We start from the raw sequence: 26,401 nt of genomic DNA on the forward strand, positions 1-26,401 counted from the left end.
CCCTGGTGTGAATTAGGAAAACTCAGGAAAAAATCTCATTCACGATGGCTGTCCTGAAAAAGCTATTTACACCTTTCTGAGTGTCTCCAGCAGGAAACAAACTCGGGATACAAAATCACTTCAAGGAAACAGAAGATTAATATGGGACATGTTACTCTAATGATTATACGGATCTCGCACTGACATAGCATGCACTGTATGTAATGGTTAAAGAACTCTACGGAAACTTGGTACCGTTATAAAATAATAATAATAAAAACTCTTTATTGAGAGTGAGGTTCAGCCAAGGCTGCTCTACCACCTAACCCTATGAATAATAAAATATACATAGTAACAGAATACAAAGTAATAAATGATAACAAATACAAGCAAAAATATGTTATAAAAGATAGTAATAAGGAATGAGACCGAAAAAATAGGGAGTTGAAGGAAACAAGGCTAAACAATTCAATTTATTGGTCATGTGTTTGAAGCTTCTGCTTCTGCATCAGCAAATGTTGCACTGCATTTTTGAATTTTAATCCAGGTATAGTTTACGGTGTTTCTGTCTGGGGAATTCACTGACTGGTCCAAATGGTGGATATTTTCGCCATCAAGAAACTTATTCACCAGGATAGCTCGGTGCGCACCTTTACGATTATCCATGAATATGAAGTCTGAACGGACTGCGCCTTTGAAATATAAACATGTTACAATGTCCAGTCCCTGTATCCCCGGGAAGCAACAGTTCTCAAGCGATGATATGTGAACCCATGAGTCCACCGAGCACGAAGCCTGCCAATACGAATATTCCATAACCACTAACTCATTTTTCTTCATCCTGGTGGGAGCTCACGTGGTTTGGATCCCACAATAAGCTGTAGGTCCACATCTCATATAGCCTCGCTGCTGAAAGGGACGCTAAACTAAAGCCAAGTCAAAATCAAATAACTTCTTTCCTTGCTGTTTCTGGGATTAAATCGTGTTCCAAGTTCTCTTCAGACGAATATGGGACGAAACCCTTTTCCAAACTGAATTTGGCTGCACCTGTGAAAGGCATGTTCCTCTTTTGATTGGAATGCAATTTCGATTATAATGACTCCGCTGTAAACGGGCTACCGTTCGAACCCCCGTGCTGCGCTCCTACTTGACCTGACTAATTAGCATTCGTGCTTTTTAGTGGTCACCTAGCATAGCTTGGTTTATGTTTGTTACACTGTAATTTTTATGGCTTATTTCTGGACGCAGTATTTATACGCAAAAAGGAGAAGTCCTCTCAAAGTGAATGTGCGCCGAAGAATTCTTAACATACACTTTCTAAAGTAATGATAATGTACAATGTATTTCCTCATAAATGACAAAATTTCACGTTTTTTAGTCTGAAAATACTGGATCTACTCTGCTACACAAAGTCAGCATAATATTCGAGTGAAAGATAAGTTAGTAGTGCTGTCTTATGTAGTTTCCGCTTAAACCCACCATTGCTGTCGCTCGGGTTCTCTACTGCGCCCATGCACTGACCCAGTTAGATAGCATTCGTGCTTTTCAGTGGCCATCTGCACAAGTTGGTTTGTACTTTTAAGTCTGTTGGTGATTATTTTAGGATCAAATTCCAAAGTTGGTTGTCCGTTCTTTGCAAAATTTTGAAAATTTATGGGGCGGAAATGGATAATTTGCTCGTTTGTGTGCTCGACAATATGTAAGGAGAGCCAAAGTTGTGTTCATATTTCTTATAAGCGGTTATAAATATGGAACTATTTGGCAAGCGGAGGAAATTATTTGGTAAGGTTAGGGCTTCCCATCCCGGACTGGTCTTTAAGGGTAGGAGTCAGACGAAGATAAATACTATGGTAGTGGGCACCAGCTCTACCATTACCACACTGAGGCTGAAGATGATTGACATCGGCAAGGCTCAGATGTGGACAAAAGCAGGCAGGGACAGGATATCCTCTATAGCTGTTTCATTGCGAGGTGGAAGGACCTGGGACACCACCACTTTACTGTCCCTAGAAAACAACATGGAAAGAGAAATAAGAGAATGTAATATTAGGGAATACGACACTACTGTTTCACAGAGGGTCGTCCTCGGCAGTGGAGGGAAACACAGCAGGGCCTCCTCGGTCATCATCAAACGAAACCCCTGCAGGATAGGAACCTGGAATGTGCGATCGCTGTTAAAATGTGAAAAACTGGAAAACCTGAAGAAAGAAATGGAACGCATGAAGATAGATATCTTGGGAATCAGCGAAGTTAGATGGCCTGATAGAGGAGACATGTGGAGCGGGTACTTCAGAATGATTTACTCAGGAGCTGCAAACGGTACGGCAGGAGTCGGTTTTGTCTTGAATAAGAAGATAGGACAGAAAGTCATAGGCAGTTGGAAATACAATGAAAGGATAATAATGTTGAAGATAGCAGCCGAACCGAGAAATATGACGATAATCCAAGTATATATGCCTACATCGAGCTACACAGATGAGGAAGTAGAAGAAATCTATGAGCAAATAGAGGAAGTATTGATGAAAGTTGAAGACCAGGAGAATTTAATCATCATGAGTGACTGGAACGCAGTAGTCGGCGAAGAGAAAGAAGATAATGTAACGGGAATTTCGACCTAGGAGAAAGGAATGCGAGAGGTACACGAGTAATTGAGTTCTGCAAAAGCCATAATCTGACTGTAACGAACACTCTCTTCGAACAACCACTAAGAAGAAGATACACACGGACAAGACCAGTAGATAAATAAAGCTATCAAATAGACTATATATTAGTCCGACAAGCATTTAGAAATCAAGTGAGAAACAGTAAGAGTTACTCAGGAGCAGACGTTGACTCAGATCATAATTTAGTTTTGATGAAGAGCGAACTCCGACTAACGAGGAAACGAGTGGTAGCACCAAACAAAAGATGGAACACAGTCAAGCTAAGAAGAGATGAAAACATGAAAAGGGAATTTGCAAATGCGACAAAGAGACGTCTACGGTAGCTTTAGCAGGTGATGATATCGACTCGAATGGGACGCCATGAAAGCAGGGATTACAAAAGATGCCGACGAGCACATATGAAGAGAAACGAGAACCCAATATAAACCCTGGATAACAGCAGAAATATTGGAAATGATGGAGCAAAGAAGACAGTTCATGGTAACAAACAAAGAAGAGGAATGCAGAAGGTGCAGAAATCACATCAACAGAGAAGTAAAGAAGGGCAGATAAAACTGGATAAACAATTTATGCAAAGAAATTGAGGAAAATGTAGACAAAGGCAAACAGAAACGGTATATAGAAAGCTTAGAAAAGAGTTCCCTGAGAAAAAGAAACGCACAGACATTATCATAGACAAGGATAGAACAACGCTAATAGAAGAGGAGCAGATAACAGGAAGATAGAAGGGATACATTGAAGAACTCTACAAAGGAGACAGAGTGAACGAAGAAGAGATAGAGAAGGAAGAAGACGTGGATGAAAATGAATTAGGACCATCAATTTTACAGTGTGAATTTGACAATGCTTTGGAGAAAATGCAACATAGTAAAGCCCCAAGAATAGATCAAATACCAACGGAAGTGATTAAGAATCTCGGAATAGCAACAAAGAAGAAACTATTTAATCTTATTAATGAAATGTATATCTCGGGAAAAATACCAAGAGACTTCGAGAAAAGCATATTGGTACCTATCCCGAAGGGGAAAGGCGCACGGAAATGCGAAGAACACAGAACGTTAAGTTTGCTTTCACACGCATCAAAAATACTGTGCAAAATTATCACCCAACGAATAGAGGGGAAGATCGAAGAACGGTTATCAGAGGATCAGTTTGGATACAGGTGGAAAAGAGGAACAAGAGAAGAAATACTGAGTCTACGGTTGATTATGGAACAGCACATCAGAATAAACAAACCAATTGTGGTAGCATTTGTAGATATAGAGAAAGGTTTTGACAACGTAGATTGGAATATCATATTCAGAGCTGAAAGAATATGAAAGTAGATTAAACAGACAGAAGAATAATATACCAACTTTACAGGAACCAGACAGCTGTTATAGAAAGAGATCAGAAGGAAGCAAGAATAAGTAAAGGAGTGAGGCCAGGATGTGGACTTTCACCTTTCCTGATCAACGTCTATATAGAAGAGGCTATGAAAGAATTCTTGGATAAAAACGAGAAAGGCGTAAAAGTAAATGGTCAGGTTTTCAGCACAATAAGGTTTGCCAATGACATAGTACTCATAGCGGAGAACGATGAGGACATGCAGGAAGCACTTTCAAACTTGAAGCACCAACTGGAGAAAACATGCAAAATGAAGATAAATAAGAAGAAAACCAAAGTGATAAAGTGTACAAGAGCAGGACAGGAAAGGGCAAACGTATGACTAGATGGAGAGAAAATCGAAGACGTTAAGACGTTCCTCTATTTAGGAAGTCTAATATCTTCGGACGGAAGAAGTGAAAAAGAGGTAAGTTCCAGAATAGCACAGGATAAACAAGCATTCAATAGGAAAAGAGGACTACTAACATCAAGAAATGTGTCGCTGGACGTTCGAAAACGATTTATTAAGACATTGGTATGGAGCGTGGCGCTTTACGAATCAGAGACGTGGACATTGAAAAAAACTGAAATATCCTAGCTGGAAGCATTTGAAATATGGTGTTGGCGCAGAATGCTGCGCATATCATCGACCAAGAGGAAAAGGAATGAAGACGTACTAAAGGAAACTAATGGAGGACGACAGATCATGAAGATAATACGAGAAAGAAGAAACAGCATGCTTGACCATCTTATTCGACACTCCGATTGGATCACTGTGCTGATAGAGTGAAAGGCAGAAAGCAAACCAGAAAGAGGAAGACCAAGGATAGAATATCTAGATGCAGTTACGAAGAAGAGGCTTTATCAAAGTATAAAACAGCTCTCCCAAGCGAAAGAAAAGTTTTAAAATTTTCATGTTGCCCACCAAACTATGGTTGAGGTGAACAAGAAGAAGACCGTATGTTTAATACATTAAAGAAAATCGATCCTACTATGCACGGATTCGCTAATAATGTAGCTGGTAACCATAGTATACAAGCTACTGTGTGAAACGAAGTAACTGAGGTCAATATGGGCCTATTCCATTTCAACTCAGGCAAATTTAAAAAAATCTGTCCAGTGATTCTCTCAGATTTTCATGAAATTTAAATATGTTATACTAGATAGAAAAATAAGGGACCCATATTTTTGCGTTTTCCTCAAAAAATTTTTTTTTGACCAAGTTATGCCCACTTGAAATTTTGGGTCAAATCTCCCGCGCTTTTGGGGTCAAAATCTTTAAATACATATATCTCGAGAACTGTTCAAGATATTTTCATTCTGTTTTCTTCCCCTGAAAGCTCTACAAAATGAGACTAAATTCAGAGCTGTAAGTTATATACATACTGAGCTATTATTGCTGAAAGGAAAAAATAGACCCATTTTTGGGTCAGTATATCTCAAAAACCCCACCCTTAAAAAATTCATATTTTCAGGATAGAATCAACAAAATCCCAACATGCTTCTGTATAAATTTCAGAGAGAGTAAATGCTTGGTTCAGATGTTACCGCCTTGGTTGTACAACACTGATCAATTTTCTCGAGAATGGAGCAGTCACAGAGCAGAATAGTTTTATTTTATTTATGTACCTAGGTATTACTGACTTCACGTAAGGTAAAATTAGCTTACGTTATCCGTGGTAAAAAGTACTACTATTCTGCAGTGAATTGAACTGAGCTGTACAAGCAATATTCGTGCCATGAAATTTTTAGAGGAACTGCACTATTATAATCTTTGATATACAACAAAAGTAAAAAAAAAGTTATCTTTGTTACTTTTTAACAATTATCTACATACAAATTAATTTTATTTTATTATTTATGTTTCAGGATGATGTCATAATAATAAACTCGTCTTATTTCTTCTTTAAATGAGGGCATTTCGAAGTGTGGCTCAAAAGTCGCAACTCCCAGCCAATCAGAAGATGTGCTTCATTCAATTTTATAAACTCAGCTGGAAATTGGAATGTACGTTAAGAGTTGTGTACTGAGGGTTGAACACTTACTGGTATTTTTGTATCATTTCGGTAAAGTTCTGTGTACATCATTGTAAAAGTTATGGGGGAAAAGAGTGGAAAATCTGTGTTTTCTGGTGAAAGATATAAGTGTCCAGATTTTCAACATAAACATAAAAATGTAGTGTACAAAAGCACAACATGTAGATTTGTGAAACTGGAAGATATATCCTTTTTATTGAAAAACTTATTTAAACGTGATGATATATCCAGTGAGACTTTGGTTTGTTTCAACTGTTATCGCCGGTATTCCAACATGTTTGAAGTGAGTTCTGACGTCTCCAAACCAACAGAGTATGTTTCCTATGTAAGTGCAAGCACAGCAAATATTTCTACAGAAGAAAGTGATCCTGAACTCAATGTACTTGATGAGGACACAACATTTAACGAAACTGAAGAAGTGATGCAAGCTATGAACACGACCATTTCCAGCCTTGAAATGAATGTGACACCACTGAGGACACCTACTGTTGTAAAGCCTGAAAGAAGAGGAGCTTATGTGACCAGAAAACGAAAGCAACTGATAACAGAATTTGAAGCAAAAACAAACTCTAAGTTGGCAGAAATTTATGATGTCCCTGTCCATGAACAAAATTTAAGTGCTCAGCGTGTAGTGTGTTAACTGCGAACAGTGGCATAAGAAGATTAATGCTGCCTTCGAAGGATGCCGCTCTTACAATGAAAAAGTACGATTGATGACAATTGTACCCAACAAGATAACGAAGACGGAATTGCTGTCCCGGTTTCCCCACGTGACAAAGCACTTAATAGACAGATCCAGAAGAATACAACGAATGCATGGAGTATACCATATTCCTGATCCATATTTAGGTCACCCATTACCTCCAGAAACTGTGGCACTTGCAAAAAGTTATTACCTTAGTGACGATGTTGATTGCTCTCTTCAGAGCCCCAATGCTAAGGACGTTATAACAGTGAGAGAAAATGGTGAGCGTATTCAAAAAGTTAAGCGCTTCTTAACAAGAACAATTAAAGAGATTTATCACAAGTTCACAGAAGACCATCCGAATGTAAAAATTGGCGTGTCAAAGTTTTACACACTTCGCCCGAAATGGGTTATTCTCCATCCACCAAGAGAAGTATGCGTTTGCATATATTGTGCAAACTTTGAACTCTGTTGTGCAGCGTTAAAAAGTTTCAGCACATCGCTATCTAACGACAAAACTGAAATCAGGCAACAGTTGCAAAATCTGGTACTGTGCTCCCCTCCACGTGAATCTTGCTTCTATGGAGAATGTGCAGATTGTCCGGGAAAGGAAGGAATCAATTCAGGGTCTCTTGGTTAGTGGAAAAAGAAGAAGATGACGAAGAAATTTCATTTGCAGTGTGGGAAGCAGGAAATCTAGTAAAGAAGTCAACAGAAGTACATGTTTTCACTGAAGAAGTAGCAACATGGACTCTGAAGGCAGTGACTCATCTTCACATCAAAGAAGTACAAAGAAAAGCCATAGCCGCAGAGAAGATGGTAGTTAAAGAAGACTCTCATCATCTGGTGCTCCATGTATTTTGGTCTAGGAATTAATTCGTGCGGTTGGTACGTGCGGTTAATGCGTGCGGTTCTGAAGAAGTAAACCGCTGTCTAATCAAATCGTTGTTCATGCAATCGAACAAGTAGTAGTCCGAAGGAGCAACGTCTGGTGAATACGGCGGGTGGGGTAAAACTTCCCATCCGACATTTTCTAAATAGGTTTTGACCGGTTTTGCGACATGTGGGCGAGCGTTATCATGTTGAACAATAAGTTGATCATGTCTGTTCTCCCATTCTGGTCGTGTTCTGGCCAGAGCTTGCTTCAAACGCATTAATTGTCGTCGATAACGTTCTCCATTCATAGTTTCACCCGGTTGCAGCAGCTCATAGTACACCACACCTTTCATATCCCACCATATGCACAGCATAACCTTTGCACAGTGAATATCTCGTTTTGGTTGTGATGGACCTGGTTCACCTGGTTTCACCCAGGCCTTTTTTCGTTTAGGGTTCTCGTAATGGATCCACTTCTCATCACCCGTAATAATTCGATGCAGAAACCCCTTTCTGCTCTGTCGTTGAAGCAGCAATTCGCAAATGGTTTTTCGTCTTTCAACGTCTCTGTCTTTCAATTCATGTGGAACCCAATGTGACATCTTTTGAATCATTCCCATGGCTTTCAAGCGTTTGGAGACTGTTGTTTGATCAACGCCTAATGCTGCTGCAAGTTGTTCCTGCGTTTGACACGAATCCTGCTCGAGCAATGCTGTCAATTCTTCGTCTTGAAATTTTTTTGGCTGTCCAGCTCGCTCTTGGTCTGCCAAGCCGAAATCACCACTTCTAAACCGTGCAAACCACTTTTGACACATTCGCTCAGCTAGAGCATGGTCACCATACACTTCCACCAAAATACGATGACTTTCAGTCGCACTTTTCTGCATGTTAATGTAATGCAGCAGGACACCCCGCAAAAACACTTTATCAGGCACAAATTGCGCCATGTTCACTTAACTACAAACTGGTGTTGTTGACGCTTTAATCCACTGCCCTATACTACGAACGATACGTGATGACAGGGGTTTGCAACACATGTGTGGATACACGGAACTGTGGGACGCTTCGTTCGTTGCGCCATCTCTTGTCCACCCGCACGAATTAATTCCTAGACCAAATAGATTTCGGTGAAAATTGGACGGCCATAATGAAAGATGAGATTCAAAACTATCATTGGAGAAATGACCAGGTCACTATATTTACAGGAGTTTCTTACTGTGCCAACAACACTAGAAGTTATGCAGTTGTTAGTGATGACCTTACCCATGATTCGGCACATGCTTTGCTGGCAACAAAGATGATCATCTCCTGCACTAAAAATTTAGCTGAAATTAAAACTTTCACAATGATATCGGATGGGGCAGCGAGCCATTTTAAAAATCGTTATCAACTTCATGAACTCACAAACTTAAATTTCGAAAATAAAAAATGGCTGTATTCAGCAACAGGTCACGGAAAATCTGCCTGTGATGGAATAGGCGGAACAGTAAAGCATATTGCAACGAAGCACAACCTGACATCAGAGCATTTGGAATGCATTCAAAATGCAACAGAATTTGCTGCCACTGTTACAACATATACGAAAGCCATCACCATTATCCATCTTGCATCCACAGAAGTTCAAAAATTTCGTGATGAAAAAATTGCTCAGTGGACCAGTGTACGGGCTGTAAAAAACATACAGAAGAGTCATTTGTGGTATGTATGTGACAAGAATGTGTACTCTGCACGCACAGCAGAACATGAGAAAGACGAAATTTATGCAGTTGCAACATATATGCCAAGTGTTGTTTCATCTAAAATTCAAGACATCAAAGTTGGCTCATTTTTGGCTGTGATTTATGATGATAATTGGTGGGTTGCAAAGGCTAAACAAGTTTATTTTGAACTTCAGGAAGTGCTTGTGCATTTTATGCTGCCCCATGGACCGGCCAAAGGCTATAAATTTCCAGAGGGGAAAAGACAGCGGGCTTATGAGTGCGCAATACCAGTGGAAAATATTCTCAAGATTCTGTCACCACCACATCCTTTAGGACAGTCAGGAAGACTTCACGGTATAACACAAGAAGAAGAATCTGACATTCAAAACGCTTTCATGTACAGAACTAATTTGTAGTGAATCTGAAAAACGAAATATGTATAATTTCTCCGGCATAACCACAATTAATAAATGTGTCCTAACATCTGAACCAAGCATTTACTCTCTCTGACATTTATACAGAAGCATGTTGGGATCTTGTTGAATCTATCCTGAAAATATGAATCCTTTTAAGGGTGGGGTTTTTGAGATATACTGACCCAAAAATGGGTCTATTTTTTCCTTTCAGCAATAATACCTCAGTATGTATATAACTTACAGCTCTAAATTTAGTCTCATTTTGTAGAGCTTTCAGAGAGCTTTTAGAGGAAGAAAACAGAATGAAAATATCTTGAACAGTTCTCGAGATATATGTATTTAAAGATTTTGACCCCAAAAGCGCGGGAGATTTGACCCAAAATTTCAAGTGGGCATAACTTGGTCAAAAAAATTTTTTGAGGAAAACGCAAAAATATGGGTCCCTTATTTTTCTACCTAGTATAACATATTTAAATTTCATGAAAATCTGAGAGAATCATTGGGCACCCTCTGCCTGTCTTGAGATGGAATAGGCCTATGATAGCTCATGCCGCGCGACTGTACGAATGTCCGAGAGTTATGGGATCCACATAATTGCAAAATTTCTGCAAACATACAAGCAATGAAAACATGCCGGGATAATACCTACAACGTCTTTAGTAACGTACAAATATATAATTCAACGTGTAAGGTAAGTAATTTTATACCATATACACTTTTTTCTACTATCCTTGTTTATGTGTATACACACCTTCGCTGACGCATCTGCTCTCTACGAATGCACCCCCTCCCTAACGTACAGCTACCCTGCTGCGCTCCTTCTCTGATCCGGTTAGATCCCCAGCACAAGTTGGTTAGTGTGTTTTGCAAAATACTTTCTATCGTGTACGTTCACTGTACATAACCTAACATAATGTTAATAGGAAATAGCGAAATTGTAATTTTTTTTTCGAAAAGAAGGGCTTTTGGTCGAAAACAAGATGGACGACCAGGTTCGAAATAAATGCTTTGTTTTATACTCAAGAATTATAAAGTGAATCCCCCCCTCTTCCCCATTAATGCAACTCCTTCCAAAAGAAATAGTATCGAAAGCACCAAGAGCGCATTTCCTGCTAAGAGGTTTACATTTCATGAAGATCAGTATGTCCCCATAAAAAGGGATAGCTCAGAATAACCAATAAACTAGTTCGGACAGGTTTACTTTCCACACATACTCGAAATAATTATTGAAGAGGTATATCTATTTCAGTAATTTCCTTCTTATTGGTACCTAAATGATTTCAGACATGAAAATATCTCACTTGGAATAAATAAAATCAAGAGGAACGTCAGAAGTAATTGTCGGAAAACTACAATTCCTTTACGAGTTGCGAATCAATACGGCGTTTGAATGCACAGCGTAAAAACTAAAGTGCAGAAAACAAAACTAACATGTTCTAGTTGGCCATTAAAAAGCACTAATACTATCTAACCGAGTCAGAGCAGAGCCAAGCTGGAAAGCCCGAGCGGTAGTGAGTGAGTGCGTCCAAAGGAAGCAGACGCGTCAGCGACGGTGAGTATGCGCGTAAGCAAGGGCACAGTAAACAAGTGGATTTTAACAATGATACGAGTTTCAATAGCACCTGTCATGCCTTCATACTAGTAGCGCTCCACTTGTAAACATAAAATACAGTTTTTGTACACTGTGCAGAAATACGCGGCTAGTGGAAAATAATGTCTAATACAGTCACCTTGAATATACATTCATTTACTTTATCTGACGTAAGGTACTTTTAAGGATTTTACACTTCTAACCCTACACTTGTAAACCTAAAATACAGATGTATTAATATGCGTGCTGGTGTCGTTTGGGCGCACCGCAATTTGGAAGTTTTACAGGTAAAATTGGATACTTTGCATGAAAAGACATTTATAAGGAATACATTTCTGCAGTCGACGGAATGCTATACAAAGTAATACACCTGTATTTTAGGTTTACAAGTGTGAAATCATTGTAAGTGCTTTACGGTGGATAAAATAAGTGAGTGCATAGAAATATGACTATTAATTGTTGAGTTGATTTTAGTTTAGCGTCCCTTTCAGCAGCGAGGCTATATGAGACGTGGACCTACTGATTAACGTGGAATCCGAACCACATGAGGTTCCGCCGGGAATCGAACCTGGGTCTCCCACGCTAAAGGATGACTATTAGATGCCATTTTCCACCGTCGGTGTATTCCTGCACAGTGTACATAAGCTGTACTGCATGTTAACAAGTGGAGCGTTACTAGTATGAAATCATGACAAGTGCTATTGATACTCGTATCTTTGCTAAAGCCAAGGTATTTTTACTAGCCGAGTTTATACATATACCCACCATCACTGACGCGCCTGTTCTCTCCGCTTTGCCCTGACTCGTTTACAGCTTTCGTAATTTTAGTTACCACCTAGCACAGGTTGGACTATGTTTTTGCACTAGTTCTTATGCTATACATTTGGAAGTCGTATGGAAAAAGAATTGTAATCTTTCAACAATTACCTCCTGTGTCCCCCTTAAACTTTATCTATGCCAAGTGAGATATGTTCATGTCGGCCAGCGCAAATCGGGTTAACTTCACAACGCCCGCTCCAGCAGATATACTCACTCAGAAACGAGAAATTACACACTAATTATTTTATGAAAATGGATCTAAACTTACTTAACCTTAAGCTAACCCCTACCCTACTTATTTATATCTTATTCTACTCTACAATACCCTACTCTACTATACTTTTTAAAAGGGCCCTACTTATCGATGCGCAGCTGGAGCGTGTCTTGTAAAGTTTAACCCGCAAAACTTTTAAAAGACAGTAAGAAGGAAATTAGTGAAAGAATTATAACTTTTCAACAATTATTTTGAGTGGTGCGTCAAAAGTATACCTGTTCGTTAATTTATATTGAATTCTATCGCTTGCAGAATTTTGTTCTTTTTGAATATTTTTTGCTGTGAGGTATTCAATTTTACCTGTAAACCTTTCAACTGTGGCGTGTCAGATGTAAGCCAGCACAAACTTTTTAAAAATCAACTAATACTGTTTCTTTTATAATAAAAAAAAAATCTGCAGTGAGTAACTATACTAGATACTAGCTTGATTATGAAATTTTACTGACTACTTACCAAATGTAACTCGAATATATTAACTCACACCTTACATCTCTTCTTACAATAAATCAGGTAGTGAAATTGCCGTAAAGCATCCAATTTCCTTGATTGATAGACATGTTATATTACTGTAAGTTTCTACGTCTAAACCAGTACCAGTCAAAATGACCAACACCTTTCATTGAACAATAACATATGATTTGACAAATGAATCAACATCGAAGCAGAAAGCTTGCTGTTTAGTCTGTTCAGGTCAGTGTTGCCAACGAGTTTGCACAAAATCCCGCTAAATTGAAAACCAAAACCGCCAGAATTCCACCAAAAAATATCGCGATCTACAAATATAGTTAAAATCCCGCTACAGCTGAAAAAGCTGCACATTTTAATTAATTACAATCTATGCAATAAAAGAATTAAAGCACATAAGTACTTATCACTAATTCATCAATGGAGCTAATTCATCCTCCGATTCGTCGTCTTCAACTTGTACACTGGAGTACGTTGCTTTTGTCATAGTATGAATGTTTTGTAATATGTAAATGGTAAATAGAAATCATGTCAGCACTTCCCGAGTCGTCTCAACCCTGCACGAGAAGTAAGAATAGAGTCAACCATCTCTCTTTCAATTTGCACGGAATGACAAACACAACGAACTAACACGAGATGATTGATTTCTTTTTTAAAATTTGGTACGCACCATTGTTAACTCCCACCATGACATTAGCGTTATTAGTCCCTAAACCTCGTAGTTTCTTCAAATCAAGCCAAAAATCTTTCAAAGCTACTTTTAGTACATTCACAATTGGATTAACATCAGCCGATTGTAACTCGTAGGCCTACATTCCTAATTAACCCATTAGTGCCCAGAATTTCCCACTTATATTTTGAAAAGTTTTTTTCGCCTATTTGGTCTTACTAGTACTCTAAAATATATATTAAAATATTTTTGAAAAATATTTAGATTTTTCTTGTTTTTTTAGCCCGGCAACTTAAGTTTCCAACAGGCAACATATTCAAGAAAAAGGGAACATTTTGAAAAGTTACAATTTTCAAGGAGAAAGTACACTGGAAAATCATAACTATTGAAATCAAATCAATCCTTCCTTTACAGACCCTTAATCTTTCCTTCTGGAGTCTTTCAAATCAATCCAGTTGAGTCTTTCTCTTTAAAACACATTGTACCCAAAAAACAGTGCTAATCCCGCATCAATATATTATACAAAGAAAATGTAACAATTCTATAACGAAACAGACCCCAAAGTTACTTTACGATTACAACTAGCAATGTCAATCCATGAGTTTTTTGCGCTATGACGAAAAATTGCCATGGCAACTTAAGTTGCCAAGGGGCAGCAATGGGTTAAGTAGACACGATAGTAGAACGTGCAACAGAATAGTAAATGATACATAAACCTAGCTGTTTGACTACACCAATATCTGTTGATTCATAAAGAAGAATGCTATAGTCACTGTTACCAATGTCTTTCCGAAGGCTCTCCTTAAAGTATGGAGATAAAATATTCTTGATCATAGCACTACACTTAATATGATGTAAGTGTTTCTCTTTCACTAGGAAATAGCTGAGTTGAGTTGAGTTGATTTTGAGTTTAACGTACGGTTCAGCAGCGAGGCTATATGAGACGTGGACCTACTGATTAACGTGGAATCCGAACCACATGAGCTCCCGCCGGGAATCGAACCCGGACCTCCCACGCCAAAGGCGCGTACGCTAACCGCTTAGCCACGAAGGAGCTCTCACTAGGAAATAGCGTTTGCACAATTCACTAAGATGTTCAATGCTTCTAATAGGACAATGACACGCGGTAAATAAAGCTAACCCTTCCTGGACTCGAGTAGTGTCAAAAGAAACGTTTGTCACCGGGAATTCTATTTTCTTTTGTTTATTTGAACTAAAAGGTTCTGCTGCACTTACATTTTTTTTTTTTTTTTTTTTTTTAGTTTTGCTATCTGCTATAAGATCACAAAATTTTGCTTTCAAATTGCACTTGCAGTATTTCCACCGAGATACCTACGATCTTACTCAATCTCCAGTACCCAGTCTTTCAAATTTGGATCATTTAGAAAGTCTTTTCTAAATTTTTGAGAATAACTTGCTCTTGTTCGTCCCATTGTTACACCACACAATGACGAATCAGTGAGTAGAAAAAGAAGAACATTCGAAAAATAAAGTATAACATTCCACGATAACAATTTCTCTATAACTAAATATCCAATTCCATTACATTTTTGGAATTTTGAGAAATGAAATGTCTTAACATACGTTACAAATCTTTCATACAATATTTTTACGTAAGCAATGGTATTTCTGGTAAGCAGTTTTAATTTTCGTTTTTCAAAAGTAACGTGTTGGGGAATATTCTCCTTTTTCTATTCACTGATTCATTGTAGTCAAGAAACACTAAAAGTAGCACAAGTCCACATAAACCGGCAAAAGAAACGACCGACCACAGAACTGTGAACTAACAACTATTAATTGACGGGAAATGGTAGCGGGAACAGAGTCCTCATTCGAACAAAGTAGGCCGTCTCGGATGCTTAATTCGGAACGATCATATCCAGTGAAGGAACGAAAGGGACGAGCATACGTCTCGATTGAACGAGATTGTCCCGTTGATTTCGAAAAAAAGAGAACGTTGCTAACATACCACGTCCCGAGAGCAACATTGCCATATACCACTTCTATAGTACACAGGTAATTCGCAAGCATCTGTAATACGCTCGTTCAATACCTAGATAAGAAAAAATACAACAGTAACACATTTTATCAAAAAGTAACATGTTTTGAAAAAGGTTGCAAATATTTTTTTAAGAAAGCTAGATTTCCCGTTGCCCCGCTGCCAGCCAATTTTCACCGCTAGACACTATCGTAAAACCACCAGATTTAGCGGGAAACCGCTGCCGTTGGCAACACTGGTTCAGGTTCTCATTTAAAGTCCAGAAGGAACATGAGCACCAGCATGATCACACTAAAGCAAACCAGTTTCTAAATAATTTATTTAGTAAATTATAAAATACAGATCGCATTTATTATCACACCATTAGAAAGTAGTATACAAATTTATTTAATTCTTTAAAAAGTAACATAAAATAATTACACACACTCAAGGATTGCTGATTTTAGTAACTTTTTTTTTTTTTTTAATCCAAATCTGGTAGTAGTAGTTTGTCAGTGAAAACAAGAGAAATACCATTTGCGTATTCGAATTGAAGTGCGTGCCTTTGCTCTGTGTGTATGAGGAAGTGTTGTCTTATTTGAGTATATTACATAATGGAAATAATTGAAAATATACCAAAAGAACCATCTCTGAAGAACTTGACAAACAATTTTGGAAGACCTCCGGATAAGCCAAATAGCGTAAGAATAAATTGGTTTCAGGTTCTTTCTTAGTATTTTTGGTGCAAGTTAAGTTTAGCCTGACCAGAATGTGGAGTGTTGATATTAGTTCACAAGACGGTTATTGATTTAGTAAAAGATTACAACATCTGAAATGAATACAGTAATATACATATATTTGTTGTTTCTGCATTATAATGAAAATTGTTACTTTAGCTGCTCGTATTGATTAAGAACACAGGTCCCCCTTCCCATTTAGCTGTAATAAACACAGAAAACAACGTACCCTACGGGGCTCTAACCCGCCTTCCCTCGCTTGGCAATACTGTATGAATTAAATATTAAACTTTGATATAGAAAGGAACCAACCTAGCTCTGTGAGCTGTACAGACTTAGGAGTGTTAAACCATTACAAGTAGTCTAACCTATGTGATTTTTATGCTATATCAAGTGCTTTTTACGCTATTCTCATTATGCACATTCCTCTGTTGCTAACGCGTTTGCTCCCTCCGGGCGCACCCTACACTGTACCCCCTGTTGCGCTCCTGCCCTGACTCGGTTAGATTAATTTCTCGTTTTTGGGGCGTACTTCCGGATGCATATTTATACCCGGAAGATGAAGTCGTCGTAAAGTGAATCTGTACTGATGAATGCAACTCCTACCCTAAGAATGGTAATCAAGAAGCTCTAATTGAAAATATTCACTATACTTAATCAAAATTGAAATATTTTTACATAGGTCATACTTTCAAAATGGGTGCGAACATGCAACATATGGAACCTTACTCCTTGTTCTTGATAGATTTCGACCCCACACAGTTGGCTTATTTCCTAGGGTTGGAGAAAAGTTATGGCAAGATACATTATAATCGGAAGAGTTATCGTGGGACAAACAAGCAAGTAAATGCCGGTTGAGTAAATATTAGAACCTATCTTATGCTTGCTTCAAGAATAGTGTTGCCGACGAGACTGGACAAGGCTCAATTTTCGTGTCGATGTACGAGACTATTCTTGTGACCACCTTTTGATCCGAGCACTTCGGTTTTCTTTTGCTACTGGTAAAGGACTCGCTGAAGATCCCAGCGCTGTTGAACGACAGTGTATCCAATTCAGCAACTTTTCTTCCAAGTCATCTTACGTTCGCTATCAATTATCATATGAGTTTTCGAAAACTTATATGTTTGTGACACAACAATTTGTAAATAGATTAAGGATATTATTGATTAACCTTCTATTATTAAAAATAATAAATACGTAAATTAAAGGGATTGTTGCCTCGCCATTTTCTTTTTTCTTTTCCGTAATTAAAACATATTTTCTAGTATTTATAGTTGCAAATAAGAAGGTACATAATATTATGATTTTTGTAATTGATTTTTTTAAATATGCTAAATAATTGCAAGATAATAATTAATTAATAATTTAACTTTTTACTTGGAAGCCCAACGAAGGAAATTCAATCAACCAACCCTGCAAATAATGATTAAGTTACTCTTCCTCTATAGGATAAAATAATTTACAAAGCATCATTTACACACAGTCACTTAATATTTAATTGAATTAATAGAATTTTTAGGGGATCAAGGAATTAAAATGAAATATAATGTGATTGTTGGTAAATGAAGCTTTGCAAATTATTTTATCGTATACAGGAAAAGTAATTAATCGTTTTCTGCAGGGTTGGTGCTTTGAATTTCCTTCCTTGGGCCGAAAAGTAAAAACTTTAATTAGTGATTAATTATCTTGTATTTAATTTGTTTTCAAATATTGGAATTGATGATACGATTCCAAATTACTAAGAACAGTAGAATTGTATATTTTCTTCTATTCATTTGGGGCTGCCACAGTTCGATTCATTGGTCATAGATACGAGGAACTGAAGAAGAGGAGTAAGCAACACTACAACTCATCCACCCCCAGTGAGAGGATGACAACCTTTGTTGCCAAATGTCAACGACCGCTGAAGAGCCACTGTACTGTTCTAGAGAAAGCGATCTATTGCCTCGTTACTTTGCTTATATCCGTGGAAAATATTTAGTAATATTTATGTAAATATATCAATTGTACTGTGTATATATACATTATTTGTTGTTTTTAGTGCGGAAGTTCTATTTGCAGAGTTTAAGTTATTGTCGTGTGATTGTGTGTATATATATATTTGTGTATCGTCTCAAGATTTGCTGTGTGTGTGTGCGTGTTCGAGTTTGTGTTTCATCCGCCTTTTATGCTTCTTGTATATAGTATTGTTTTTTTGTACATATTTAATTGTAAATAATGGAACCATCAACATCTGTGCAGTCACCCGAATGTTATAAGATTGGAGAGAGAGAGAGAGAGAGAGAGAGAGAGAGAGAAAAGCGTATTCTTAAAAGTGGAGAGCGACAAATTACTCTTAATGTTTATTCATATTTCCGCTCACAAGAACAGGAAGGGGGAAGAAAAACTTCTGTGCGGGAGGCTGTGGATAAAACTGCTGCGGCCACTCTCGTTGCGAAATCCACTGTATATGATATAAGAAAGCAGCATTTAATGAACAACGGGAGATTAGAAACCCCACGCAAAGAAAGAAAAAGTGAAAAGCGAATGACACGTGTTGACATTTACGACAGTTTTACCCGGGAAACTATAAGGCGGAAAGTACATGAATTTTTCAGAAAGAATGAACTCCCAACAGTGCAAAATGTGTTGGAAATTGTGCAGAATGACCCTCAGCTCCCAAACATTTCACGATCCACTTTGTACCGCCTACTACGAGAAATGGGTTTTAAATTTTTAAGAAATAAAAGAAATTCGCTCTTGATCGACAGGGAAGACATAATTGCTTGGAGACACAGGATAAGAAAAGCAAGGCATGAGGGTAAAAAAATAATTTACACGGAACTTGGTCGAATCAGGGGCACACCGAAAACAAAAGGTGGGTTGGTACGAAAATAAAATCTGCGGAGCAAGCTTGGCGAGAGGTCTTTCAACGGGAGCAAAAGCTCCCTCTGGGAAGGGAGGAAGGGTGATACTGGTTCATGCAGGATCAGAAGATGGTTTTGTTCCAGGCGCTGAACTGATTTTTCGAGGCCAAAAAGATAAAAAGAACCAAGAATATCACTCGGAAATGGATTCCAGGGTATACAAAAAATATTTCAAAGAAAGGTTACTTCCTAATATTCCCCCTAAGTCTGTGATAGTGATGGATAATGCCCCCAGTCACTCGGAGAAAAGTGATAAAGTGCCGACAAAAAGAACTAAAAAAGCAGACATTCAAGAATGGTTGACCGAAAAAAGTTTTTCCTGGGATTCATCTCTGAATAAATGTGAACTTCTTGAAATAGTGGATCGTGAGCGTACTCGACACGTGACGTATAAGCTTGACGAGATAGCTCAAAGTGCCGGACATGAGGTATTGCGGACTCCGCCGTATCACTGTGAGTTAAATCCGATAGAATTGATATGGGCGTCTGTGAAGGGTGAAATCGCAGCGCGTAACTCAAAATTTAAATTGGCTGATACAGAACAATTGATGAAAAACGCTGTACAAAATATCACGCCAGAGCAGTGGAAAAACGCTGTACACCACGTACAAACGGTTGAGGATTATATGTGGGAGACCGACGGACTTGCTGAAATACTGCATGACCGTGTAGTGGTTAATTTGGAAACTGATAACGAAAGTGATGAAGAAATTGTGAGTGAGTGCAGCGATGATCTCGGTGTGGATATCTTGGAAGAGGACGAATCAGTAGATGAACAGTGACCAATATAGCTGCTATTTGTAAGTACATTTTTTTTTTCTAATTTAGTAGGAATGATGTTTTGTACATTTGGATTTCTCGATTCACGAAAAGCAAAATTAGAGAAATGATGAATTGTGAACCATCCAGGCCCGTAGCCAGTCCCCAAGATTTAATGAAAGTAGGGGAATTTAGGATGGATACATTTATTATTATTATTTCTCTTCTCTTTCTGACCGGTATCTGATTCCCATATACACTTTACATATTATAAATTGGCTTTTATGCAGGTGTACCCAAGAAAGGTGCTTTATTTATTCGTTCGTTCTTACCCTCAGAACCAAAATTAATTCTCCTTATAGCGTCTTATTTTGCTTAACTGAATTAAATTTCTTATCGAGCATTAAATAGCATTTCATAAGAAAAGTTCCTTCAGTTTTCTATCAAGTGCGTCTCAAATCATTGCGCTCAATAAATTATACAGTTGAATCGAACTGGATCACTCTATGCACAGCAGAGCCTCAGCCAGATGCTCTCTCTCTCCCTCGCACTAGTAGCTACACGAATTGTCTAATTCTGCGTTTATGACGAAGTGACAACGCAGCAAGTTGGCGAGTAGGTGAGGAGGAGCGGCATCGAGGCACGAAGTGCTCTGATGAAAAGGTGGAATCCAGTATAGACTGAGGTCTTACAGTACGAACAATTTTCAAGACAAAATTACACCTGAGCAGTACTTTCATTTGATTGATTGATTATCGAAAGCATACAGTTTAATATATTCTTTATGCAGATTTGTTACAACCGCAGTCAAGGAGGAACTCGCATTTTCCGTATCCAACTGACGTTAGTTAATGTTTAACCTTGGTTTAAATATATCTTATATTTTGCAGGCAATAGCATTAAGAGATTCTAAAAATAATCGATTAGGCCCTATTTCTACTCCTTTTTTGTTTCCTTTCTTTTCAAAGAAACTTAATTCTGTATAGAGCACGATGTTTTTTAAGTTTAACGTCCCATGTTTATGCACCAAACCTAAGGGAGGCGGTGACGAAAAGATGGATGATACTAATAAAATTGTAGTTGGAAGAAATGGAAAGAAAACTTCGAGAAAATCCACACACAGGATGTCTGTCTACCACACAAAACCCACTTGATGGAAGCTGGGATCGAAGCAGGGACTTCACGCGTCAGAAGTGAGCGCTCTACTATTGAACCACCGTAATACCTCGAAAGTGTGTTCTAATTAATTAAGTGAATAGCTACTTCTTTCATGACTAAAAGTCACCAGATCATATGTTAGGTATTTTTCATGTGTTTGATTTCGTAGTCAGCAGATCATATGTTAGGCATTTTTCATGTGTTTGATTTCGTTTCAAATTTTTGCATCACGAGCTTATTTGTGTCGTGGTTCTGGAGCCTACGTTGAATCTATACGATGCTCCCAAGCGGAAATCGACTCCAGGTTCCAAAATCGAAAGCTGATACTTTCATCACTAAACTGTATAGAGAAGTTAGATTTAATGAAGATAAATATGCATCTAGCATATGTTTTCGTAATAATATAAGTGTAAAATATACTATGCTAAGCTTGATTAATGTGCTGTTATGTATCTTCCGAAAGAAACAGAGAAAATTTGAACTTTTTAAATAAACCTCCCAAAACAAAATAATTCTCTAAAGTTGGCAAGCCAATGAAGCAAATAGTACAATAAAATGGCTGTGCTCTGTAGAGAGTTCTTCCCCCTTTTTTTCACTGACCCATTTCGATTATTTTGGATGACAGGCAGAAACAATTGGACACTTGTTCCGAGAACTTGCAAGCAATAATGTAGGTACTTCACACATCAAAGAAGATGCATGATTCTATGATAGGAGAGGGTGGGGTGGAAAACTTCTCTGGACTTTTGGAAATTGTGGGCTGTATAGTTAAAAACAGTGAATATATATATATATATATATATATATCAAGAATTAATCTGTATAATATTCCTTTTTAATGAACCTTAGCTGATATTTCCAGTACTTCCCACGGATACTTCTCTTTAGGGCTAAGGCTGAAGGATATCTTCTATGCTGTTATTCATATATTTATGTTGTAATAAACAGTGGAGTGAAAACACATACAAATTGTTAATATTGTAATAGTGCACTAACCCGAAATGCCATCTGTTCTTTATTTTTTTATTATTAATATCTAGTTCTGTGATCTACGTTCCATGGAAATATCAACTAAAAAATCATTAAAAAAGAACATTATACAGGTTAGTTTTTAATATATATTGTAATGTATTACATACGCACGATTATGAATGTTGTTGTTGTCCCGTTTCCAGTGTTATTATTCTTAAAATAACTGGAGGCAAGAATCGAGGCAGCGCGATAGAGTAACAATTGTTAATCATAGCTTGTGTAGTACAATCACGGTATGTCCACAGTTGTTGGTTGTAAGTGTCTTTGTGCGTGGTAATCTAAAAAAAAAAAAAAAAAAGTCCCAATCAAGTGAGGAAGACCTTCTACACCAAAGAAAATAGATGCCACACTGAACTATCTTCACAACGATAAAAAATTATAAAGAAGAAAAATGTTTGTTAAAGAATGATTGCAAGATCCAAAATCTTCGGTATGCTATGCCGATGCGTTAACCACTACGCTACCCAGTCCGTTTCCCAGAACAGCCACACACTATCTCACTCCTGAAATCAGTGGTCTTCACTCAGAATGCATAGCTTGTACCACAACTTAGCTGCTATGCTTGAACAATCCAGTGTCTACATATTGAGAACATCTTTCTACATTGTATTTCAAATATATTAGTAAAGAAGGAAAGATCAGTTTTTTGTTTGTTTGTTTGTTTCGTTACACATTTACCAAGTCCTCTGTAGGTGCGAAATCAAAATATGCTTTTTCACTCTTTGTATATTTTGAGCTTGCACGTACAGAGGATTTGGTGTGGAAAAAGAATCCTCCTCATGTTTTATGACATATGAGTGGATTCAAAATGCCGAGCTATTCAAGTTATCGTTAGTGTATTATTATTGCTTGGTACGTTAGTGCCTTTTTGTATTCTAAATTTTGACTCACAATAGATGTTTTTAGTAAGAAAATAAGCTTATATTTTTTTTTTCTTAAAAAAAAACAACAACAGTGAGTTGGACGGTTATGAAGAATGTAAAGACCTATTGGGAAAAAAAACTGACACGGGTGAGGGAAAATTTCCTTACTTAATCATGGAACTAAAATTTAAGTATGAACCTGATTAGATTGATTAATTGATTTGTATTTACATGCCTTGTCAGCAGCGAGGCTATATATTGTTAGATCTACAGTTCAAAGTGGGATCTGAAACATTATGTAGTTTTACCAGGAATCGAGCCCGGGACTTCAAACAAAGGATAGTGGGTTAGCCAGAAGACAGCGACCATAATAATTAGAATATAACAATGTTGCATTTTCTTTCAAATGTGAGAAATTTTCTTCTTAATTCCAACATAAATCACCGTAAAGACCTTCATTTTATGTAGGAGTGCACAATTTAAAGAAATATAGAGTTTTCCATGTGAGATTACAGAAAAAATGAAAGATTTGTGAAGTAATGTTAGGCCGTTTTGTTTCTAGTTGTGACACGTAACCACGTTTGTACACCACTGGAGGCCAATTCATCATTACTTAACCCTCACGTATTGTACACACACAAAGACAGAAAGGATGCGGGCAGACTTCAGCGGTCAAATGTGTCAATCTTAAATTGAAATCTTTGTTTTTCAGGGCAATTCATTCTACATCGTTGAAGGAAGAGTAGGAGGAGTTTGGTCTGCTCAAAATAGATTAATATCAACCAAGGCTTTGTTGCACGCATAAATGTTAGAATTAAGAGAGAACGGTCAAATTTTATAATTTCCATTATCATCTGAATGAAAACATAAAACATTGAATAATGTAATTGCTTTGTAATATGAAAGTGAACCGAAGTTAACTTGATTGAAAAATAATAATCATGTAAAGAAGTAATTTTGCATGAAAAATGATAATCGTGTAAATAAGCAGTAATTTTGGATTTCTTTTTATATCATTATGTCGAAATGTGTTCTGTAATTGTTTAGGACTTCTTTTTTCTCAAATGTGTCTCGTAATAAATTTAATAAAAATTTATTTCAGATTGTACAGAGTCTTGCAGCACCTCATGTAGATTCCTTTAATTTTATGTTGAAGGAGCTAAACAGAACAGTACAAGATATTATTCCTTTAGAATTTAAGCTTCCGAATGGAGACAAAATATGCTTGAAAATTCAGGTAAGTAGTGCAGTTTTGTTAGAAAATCTATTTCATCTTTCTAATTTCGCTTCCTTTTCAATATCAGTTTCGACCAGAACGAAAACTGCTTTCTAGAAAAACTGGTTTCGTTACAGAGTCCGAAACTGCTTTTATCAAAATATCTCTTTCTTCGCCGGGATTTTCGTTTTTTCTGGGGGGACCGAAATCTATTCATACGTATCGGTTCCATTACTGTTAACAACCCTACCTGGTTACAAATCATATCACACTTCGAACCATTCACTGTTTCCATGATTCGTTATGATCTTGCACTGGTAGTCTTCTTATAGTTTTATTCCTATTTCTATACCAATATGTTGAAGTTCTGTGCTCCATAGATACATTGTCATATGTTTTTTTATAAATCTATAACTAAATGTTTGCCACATTCAATCTCTTGTCAATTAACTTTCTTCTTGCAAATATGAGATCTGTTGTTAATTTTTCTTTTCTATAACGCTGTTGCTGTTAGGCTATTGTTTTGTTTTAGATTTTTTACATATTGGTTCGTTAATGTTGTTTCACGGTATTTTGTTCATTTTTCTTATATTCTTTCTTGAAAATTGTAACCATTTTTCCTCTTCTCTAAGCTTTCTGTATGTTTCTCTGTCAGTAGATACATTTTATCCCCTGGAGAGACACTGGTATCGTTTCTGTGGCTATTTGGTCTTCGAGAGCTTTTCCGCCTCTACCGTTTTCAATTTTTCTTCCACATTTTTCTGTGTATGCTGCCATTTGTTATGTCTGCTCGTTTTGTGTATGGGATTTTCTTTAAGACGATATCTCAAAATACTTCTTTCATTTTTTTTTTTTTTTAATCTTATCTTCTGGTTGCTTGATTACTTTACCGTGGTTGTGTTCTATTCGCTGATTTTCGTCTTTGTTTCTTCGCGTGTTCTTTATTAGTACATTCAACATTTTCTTGTTTCTTTCAATAACTTTCTCGATTGATTGATTGAATTATAGGGCTTAATGTCCATTTCGCAGGCATATTTCTAAGCCACTCTCACAGGTCTTTTCTTTCCCTGGCTATCGTATGTTATAATTTTAGCATCTAGTTTCTTTATTTTCCTAAATGTGCTTCCACGTATTTCTTCTTCCGCTTTTGTCTATGTTCCCTTTATCGATTTATCTTGTGTAACGATTTAACTTCATGTTTTGACATTTGGTGATCCTTGATATTTATAGTTTCCTCTCCTATTTATATATTACTTGTTCCTGTTTCTTGAATCTCTATCTAAGAACCTCTAACAATCCATCGTTTCGATCGGAATTACTATCGGATCCTGTTCGTATTCGGTCGGTAATTATATAGACCGGTGTGTCGCACAGTCATAGGGATGTGTCGCGAAATTTAAGAGTTTACAAATCAGGAAGCATTGAATAATAATCAGTTAACATGAATTTTGAGACAGACTGTACCAGTCAACACCTCCACCGACAGGAACAATGCTCAGTACTACATACAGTCAATACGTTATGGAAACTCTTACGCTATTATAATCAATATTTTATTGATAATAAAATCATGAAAGTGTGTCGCGATGTCGTGGATGTTCAGTAAAGTATGTAATCAAAAAAAAAAAAAAAAAAAAGGTTGGGAACCACATATATAAACTTTATCTTACTTTGTCTTTCCATCCCTTTCGTACTTTAGTACATGGCTTTTTTTGTTTCTTAACCCATCCTTATCTAGTTCTTTATCCATTCCTTTTATTCACAGAACCTGATGACCTTTACTTCTTTCTGCATGTTTTCCTAATGAGTTTCAAAAGTAACAATACAAGTATTTCTGAGCTAAGTTTCTTGTTATTCTTAATTTAATTTATATACTATATTACTACATTAAATGTTCTGAAAAACAAACAAACAAGTTTTAACGTTGCATTTACTGTTTTGAAATAGGGAGCAACTATTGTTTCACCATCATTGCCTGTAGGTACGATTGGCGTGAAGAACTTGAAGATCTATCCTACAGAATGTCGTCAAAAAGCGTCCACATACAAAGGATCATTGATCGTTCAGTTGGGGTGGTCGGTGAATGACATAGAGCAGCAACCCATTAAGAAGTCAATTGGCCAAGTGCCTATTATGTTACGGGTGAGTTTGATTTTATTTTGTGATAATGTCAGTCTCTCTTAAATCGATGTTCTTCAGCATTTGTTTCACCT

The 26,401-nt window shown here is 37.2% G+C and overlaps 2 protein-coding genes across 2 annotated transcripts in view; one reads left to right on the plus strand and one right to left on the minus strand.

The window, feature by feature from the left end:
• Nucleotides 1-13,052, minus strand: part of unc-104 (kinesin family member unc-104) — a 209,262-nt gene extending 196,210 nt beyond the window's left edge. The window contains exon 1 of the mRNA XM_081736858.1: nt 12,858-13,052. The gene's annotated coding sequence lies outside the window, so the exon portion shown is untranslated. The remainder of the gene's footprint in view (nt 1-12,857) is intronic.
• Nucleotides 13,053-16,048: 2,996 nt separating this feature from the next.
• Nucleotides 16,049-26,401, plus strand: part of Polr1B (RNA polymerase I subunit Rpl135) — an 85,826-nt gene continuing 75,473 nt past the window's right edge. Inside the window, exons 1-3 of the mRNA XM_081736866.1 lie at nt 16,049-16,218; nt 24,075-24,209; nt 26,136-26,330. Coding sequence (XP_081592992.1) covers nt 16,132-16,218; nt 24,075-24,209; nt 26,136-26,330 — 417 coding nt within the window. The 5' untranslated portion in view covers nt 16,049-16,131. The remainder of the gene's footprint in view (nt 16,219-24,074; nt 24,210-26,135; nt 26,331-26,401) is intronic.

This window comes from Thermobia domestica, chromosome 13, assembly GCF_964235325.1.
Source record: "Thermobia domestica chromosome 13, izTheDome1.hap1.1, whole genome shotgun sequence".
NCBI classification, from domain to species: Eukaryota; Metazoa; Arthropoda; class Insecta; order Zygentoma; family Lepismatidae; genus Thermobia; species Thermobia domestica.